At 36.4% G+C, this 7,500-nt stretch overlaps 1 protein-coding gene across 5 annotated transcripts in view; it reads right to left on the reverse strand.

The window, feature by feature from the left end:
- The window catches only part of LOC106881841 (nuclear receptor subfamily 2 group F member 1-A), a 113,848-nt gene that overhangs the window by 72,479 nt on the left and 33,869 nt on the right, over positions 1–7,500 (reverse strand). For all 5 annotated transcript variants that reach the window (XM_089363836.1, XM_052973307.2, XM_089363837.1 and 2 more), the window contains exon 2: positions 6,129–6,659. In XM_089363836.1, coding sequence (XP_089219962.1) covers positions 6,129–6,659 — 531 coding nt within the window. The remainder of the gene's footprint in view (positions 1–6,128; positions 6,660–7,500) is intronic.

Consider the following 7,500-nt stretch of genomic DNA (forward strand, 5'->3'; position numbering starts at 1 on the left):
TCACGCCGACTTTTGTTTTTTCAAAAACTGAGTTTCATTTTATTTGCATGTAAATGGACAAATAATCACGATTTGAACTTACTCCTTTGATGGAAGGTATACACCATGTATTCATCATACCTTATGAGGGTGTAGTGCTACTGATATTCATTAGAAAAGGTTTTCTAGCGAAGATAAAATTGTTAGATACCAATAATGGAGAAAGAAAAAAAATTGATCGAACAACAAACTGCCTGGCGGACGCATAAAACGTCTGAACTTACTACAAACCACTGACGTCATAATCACATGTTCTGGTATTCTCTGCTACTATTCGCTAGTGTTCGTATTTAGAAGTTTCTCTTTTGGTGAACACAGAATTTCGAGCGACCCACCAGAAAAATTAGTGACTTCCGGCTCACTAAGAGAGACCAGTGTTTTCCGTCACATTAGAGACCACCTGTTTCCGGCGCTGTAAGTGTTCATGATGGGAGTTCCAAACGTAATTCATCAACGGACAATTTTGCATCCCTTCAAACCACCAAATAAAATATACCACGCAGGTTTCACAGGTAGTTTCGGGCTTGTGGGTAATCAATAATCATTACCAAGCAGTGTTAGGCATCTATTGATTACTCATTGGACAACGAATGACAACCTTTTGGATTGTATCATTATTTTCTTCCTCATCATTAGATGATATTGACTACATGCAAAAAAACATCAACATCATAATTTCTCATTACCCTACCTTAGGTTATTGAAGTCCTTTGTACCAAATAATAATAATAATAATAATAATAATAATAATAATAACAACAACATGTGCATCTCTGATCGTGAGCAGAAGTAGTGGGGGAGCATCATAGCCATGTGTTGAGAGGAATTATTAGGGGTTTGAATAATTCACCTTTGAAAACATGGGTGTTTTGCTCAACATCCTTAAACAAACCTTATTCAGGGACCTTTTGAGCTGGATGGGCTACTCGACCTGAAGAAAATTCTAACTGGGCGCCACCTGCGAGGTCATGCGCTGTTTATCTTGATTTGAGATCACCATGTCGTGCACATGTGGTTGTGATGCATGTACCTGGTGTACCCTTAGACGGGTAGTCATGATGGATATAATGGGCTTCGTATATTTGTACCCCAGTGTCACTTTGATGGCATGCACTGCTCTCTCACTCAATAATAATAATAATCCTTTTTACTGGAGACACATGCCTCAAATATTGAGGGGAAGGGACAAGTCGATTACATCGACTCCAATGTTTTGCTGGGGCTTAATTTATCGACCCCGAAAGGATGAAAAGCAAAGTAGACTTCGGCGGAATTGAACTTCTTTTGCCCACGCGGCATTAGTTTTGGCGGGAAAAACTAAAATCGGACAGTTTTTGAACTCACCTCGTATAATATACATGTATGCATACACACATTACATATATATATATATATATATATATATATATATATACACGATAAATTTGTATATACCTTAAGATATACGAACTTACATAAAATATGCACAGTCTAACTAAAACCACCTGTAGTACCGTATCCTGATTAAAAAAAGGGGGATAGAGAGAGAGGGGGATAGCTAGATAGATAGATAGATAGAGACGACGGAGTGAAGTCCAGACAAAATAAAACAAATGGCCCTGTTGAAAGTATGTAAATAGACAGACTAAACAACAACATAAACGGATATAAACGGTAAACATAACAGTAATTATACAAAGATAACTGCAATTGATTCCTGACATCAAAGAGAGAACGTCTATGTTTTATTGTATGTGTGTGTATGTATATACGCGTGTCAGTGCGTTACGTACGTGTTTCCACTATATGTGTTTATATATATATATATATATATATATATATATATATATCTGTCTGTCTATCTAGCAATCTATCTATCTATATGTGAGTGTATATGTGTGCATGTATGTGCGTTTGTGTATATCTATAAGTGTGTGTGTATATATATATATATATATATATATATTATACACACACGTGTACACAAACATCTGCGTGCGTATATTTTCTACACATATATACACGTGAGTATGTATGTATGTATACACAGACAACTTAGATATTTCAATTAACTTTTCTATTGTTTAAATTTATGAATTCCACCATATTCCCTATATATATATATATATATATATATATATATATATATATATATATATAATATTAAACACCACCACCACCGCCGCCAGCAATACCACAAACATCGCCGTCATTATGGCCATCCAAAAATTGCCTTTTGCGCACCAACGCATGCGCATGCGGAGTGTATATGAGCATATACATACATACATACATGCATACACGCACACATACGTACACAATTGCACCGAGTGTTTCTGAAGGCCTTTACCACTAAACACATTCATGTGTGAAAAATATTCCGAGATGATGATGATGATGATGATGATGGTGACGCCTCTTTAGACAAACCAATTAAATAGACTAGTGCACTTTATTAGTATTCTTACTTTATCGAACCCATTTTCTTCTTACTATAATGGGGCGGGGGGGGGGGGGGCTGTAGATTCATCTCACCACCGGTGGTATTTCAATTAACGAAAATAAAATAAATAAATAAATAAAAATAGAAAATGCACTATAAAAATGAGGTTAAACTACTCAAGTATGTTAAGCCGAATGACACACAACAAAATGAGTATTGAAAATTTATATAGTATAGATGTATATACACAATAATCCTTTCAGGGTCGATAAATCAAGTGCCAGTGAAATACTGAGGTTTATGTGATCGACTACTGTCCTCCTCCAAAATTTCAGGCCTTGTGCTTATAGTAGAAAGGATTATTATTGTTAAGGCGGCGAGCTGGCAGAATCGTTAGCAACATTTCGTCAGGCTTTAATGTTCCAAGTTCAAATCAGAACTGACTGTTCTAATCAACCACTTATTTTCCCGCCAAAACATTTGTGGATTTAAAAAAAAAAATTATATGAAAATTGAATTGGAAATAATGATGATCCTTTTTACGAAAGGCACAAGATTGGAAATTAAGGGGATAAGTTCTTGACTGATATTTATTTTATCAATACCGAAAGGACGAAACGCAGCAAAGTCGACCTCGGCAGAACTAAGAACGTAAAGACGGACGAAATGGCGCTAAGCCTTTTTGTCCGGGGAGCTAACGATTAAGACTTCACGCTACCCTCCAGCTCGTCACCCTGGTGGTAATAATAATAATAATAATAATAATAATAATAATAATAATAATAATAATTTAGGGTGAAGGCCAGCAATTTGAGAAGGGGTGGTTCATACAATCGACCTTAGTAATTTGACTGGCACTTCATTTTAATGGCCCTGGATAGCCACAATAATACAGAAGTAACGTTTGAACACAAAGAATAAAAAAGATTCATATAAGACGATCCAGTTTTGAAAAAGAAGAAGAATGAATTCTAAATAAAAACAGTATCAAGGACTTGCACTGCCATTACCAACCAGCACAGTTACCACCAAGAAGCTCAATTTCACCGTTGTTATCCTAGGGAAGTCAGTGACTCCTTAAACATCATCTGTTACACGATAAGTGTGACCTTGAATACGTACATGCGTTTCAGATCATATACTGACGAGCTGAACTTTCATTTCCATCTATTTGTACAGAGGATGATGATACCGGTGAAAAAAAGTTGGGTATTCGTCACATAATCGACCAACAAACCATCCTTTTTATCAAATATTTACCAACATTTAGTTAAAATTTTTAATAATGACCCCATCTACCTAGCATTCACACTCTTCTCTTGCTTTGGTGTATCCGTTACGAGTTCAAATCCCGTCGAGATAACTTTGCTTTTTTATTGTTTCTGAGTCTATAAACAAAATACCAAGCTAGTGACGGAATCGAATTTCCTTCTCATTTTTCTTTCTCATCCTCTCTTTCTGTTTTGAAGAAATGATCTGTGTTCAGATCCGGGGAGCGATCAGCAGTGTCAGGTTTAAAATGCCCAGGACACATCCTACGCCACGATGTTCCCACCTACCAACAGGAGAGCCCAAGCTAGGTGCTTAGTATAAAGAATGCTCTCCTGCCTCCAGGAGTTATCTTTCCTTGATCCCCCGTTCTCCAGAGTGATCTTTCCTTTATCCCCCGTTATGTAGTCTGATACCGCTTTGTTAACATTATAGCTGCAGATGACAAAGGTGTAGAATGCCTTAAAAATGTCCTGTTACATTTAATCTTGAAGTCTTTCCTTCCTTCCCTAACATCATTTAATCTTGAAGTTCTTCCTGTCCCAAGATCAAAACCCATAGTAGCCGACCTTATGCCCTTCCAAGGTTTATTATGAGTACCAGCAGACGCAGGGTATCAACCTTTATAAATGTGTGAGACTTTGTACTTTCGTTAGGAATCATTATCAGTGGCATAAGAATAGGCAGGTTGGCCGAATCGTTATCGTGTCGGACAGAACGTCCTGCCGTATTGTCCTGGCACTTTATTATGATCTGAGATCAAATATTTCCGAGATCGACTTCCCCCTTTATCATTTAGTGGGGTTGATAAATGAAAGTACGAATAAAGTACTAGAGTCGATGTACTCAACAGCAGATTGAACGAATCTTTACAGTATCAGACTGAAATTGCCCGCTGTATTTTTCCCGACAGCTTACGTTTTGAGTTCAACTCCTATCGAGGTCAGCTTTGCTGTTTATCCCTTTGAGGGTTGATAAAACACGGTTCTAAACATGCACTAAAGTCGATGTAATCAGCTAACTCTATTTAGGATACATTTCAGACCGTGCGTCTAAATTATAAACTAACATAATTATTAGAAAACATAAGTAGTTGAGTGAAGAATTAATTCAATGTCTTGCTACACAGTAAGCGTTTACTCTGCGTGCTAGGGCTCGAACTTGTTAATCTCAAAACGGCCTTTAATCCCTTCGGAGGTTGATGAAGTAAATACCAAGACCATAACACTGATTGTATTTGATACTGTTAATGAATAAGCTCTATGGCAATGTCAACTTGGTAAAAGTGACAGCTCAGAACATACGGTAGAAACACACTGAACGCTAAATAAAAACGACGACTTGTGATAAAATTTAAGCGAAGTTTTAACTTCAAGTCCCGAGTTCAAATCCCGCTAGGGTTGGGATATAAGGATATAGAAATTTCTTTTATTAGAGAACAAAGCACTAATTTATATTACTAGTAGATTCAAACTTTATAACACTCGAGCACGCGGTCTTATTATTTAGAGAGGCACGGAAAAAAGAAGGTGGCGTGAATTTCTGAAGCGGAATGGTGGAGGTGGGGGGTGGCACATCTTTTCGACAATGGAACCCGAAAGCAAACTCGTTCCGTCTTGCAAAATTTCTGTCATGGCAATTCTCCACGCACCATTACTACTTGATTTCCTCTCGACGTTACGAACAGATTCGTGACCAATGCAAGGCGGTACCTGTTATATAACTGGGGAAAAGTTATAATAAATCAAGTACTGTGGCGATCCCATTGCCTTGTTAAATTGATGATATGAGCGAGGGAAGGTGGGCTGTCTTTGTACCCAATTCTGGAAATTGTCGCTATAATAATAATAATAATTTTTATTACTGTCCTTATGATGTCCCCCCTCATCTAAGCCCCTATGAAACCATCAACTCTTCTACTACTACTACTACCACCACCACCACCACCACCACTACCACCACTTATAGGATTGTTGCTAACGTTATCGTCATAATTTGGGTTTTGCATCTAATTTAGAAATCACTATATTATTATTATTATTATTATTATTATTATTATCATTATTAAAACTATTTCTTATGATTGCTTCTAATTTTATCACCACCATCAGCATCATCATCACCACCATCGTTATTCTCGACAATATCATGGAAGCAAGTTTTGTCATACGTCATTTTACAAAACCCCTACATCAAAAAATATGGCTGAAAACAGAGATTTAATTTTCCATACAAGAAAAAAAATTACGATACAAAGAACATTTGACATACACAGACGTACATAAAAAAAAAAAGGAAAAAAGATGATCAAATAATGGACAAAATTCAAGAAAATTGAAATAAATTTACAGAAGATAAAAAAGATATTTCTGATGAAAATTAATAAACTTAAACTTACCTGAACTAAATAGCACGATCGCTTTCAAACAACTATACTCCGCCGAATCGACGTGAAGTGCCTTTAATTTTTCAACTTGTTCCTGAAATATTCTTATATGATCCATGAAAGCTACAACTCTGTCAGCTGCCATTGGGCTAGCATGAAGCCCAGCAGCAGCTAACAGCGGTGCTACATGTAACGGCATAGAGCACTGGGCAGCATTTAAAACGAACAATTCGCTCCAACTGAGCCGTAAGAGAGCTACTTGATCTGCAACCTGAAGGTCCGGAAAAAAGGGGATATTTCGTGCCCATTCGACCGCACTGAACAACAATCTGGCCGCTAGTTCACAAATGTTCTCAATGCCCATTATATTGTTTGGTTGCATGCACTGACCGTAGCGTGACGTAGGGTAGGGCTCGGCCCGAATCAGCATTGATATGAAGCTTGACAGGTACGTATGTCCGTTTAGCGGGTCTCCATTCGTAAGAGCCATCTGTCCGGGAAATCCGGGATGTTGTGTTGGCGGCACGCGTCCTCGCTGGACAGCTAAAGAAATTTGGGGAGAGAAGAAAAGGGAGAGAAAAAAGAAAAGAGAAATAATGAGAGATGTGGCTATGAAAAGTAATCAAATAAATGATAGAAAAAAAACAAACAATTGTAAACATTCACACACAGAATTTCATGTATCTATATATATATGTCATACGTGTATATCTGTGTGCGTGTGAGTGCGTATATGTCATAGATATGTATGTGTATTTGTCCGTAACATATACGAACATATATGCAAGTATTTTGGACATGAGTGTGTGTATATATGTACATGTATGTATGTATGTATGTATGTATGCCTACACGCATACCTACTATTATAGACATACACCTATGTATAGATGAGAAGTGTACGTGGTACATACATGTACTTTTTACATACAATATGCACCAACATCTTTCTACATATTTGAATTTTTAAACAAATGCCTATTTTTAGATGATGTTTTTTTGGCAGAAAATGAGATACAATGAATAACATACATGCAAACAAACACAAAAATTATAAATATAAACATTACACACACACACAAAACGTATATATATATATATATATATATATATATATAAACATGCTGTTGTTACTAGATATACATAGCACATACACATAGACATGGTGATGCGTAAATAAACGAATACACATATTTATGTATGTGTGGATGTATATATGTCTGTGTGTGTGTATGAGTGTATATGTATATAAATATATACGTGTGTATACACACACACACACACATATATATATATATATATATATATATATACACATACACACACACATACACATATATATATAAATACATACATACACATATACATATATATTAGATACACA

The sequence above is a fragment of the Octopus bimaculoides genome, chromosome 15, assembly GCF_046866305.1.
Source record: "Octopus bimaculoides isolate indiv1 chromosome 15, ASM4686630v1, whole genome shotgun sequence".
Lineage (NCBI taxonomy): Eukaryota > Metazoa > Mollusca > Cephalopoda > Octopoda > Octopodidae > Octopus > Octopus bimaculoides.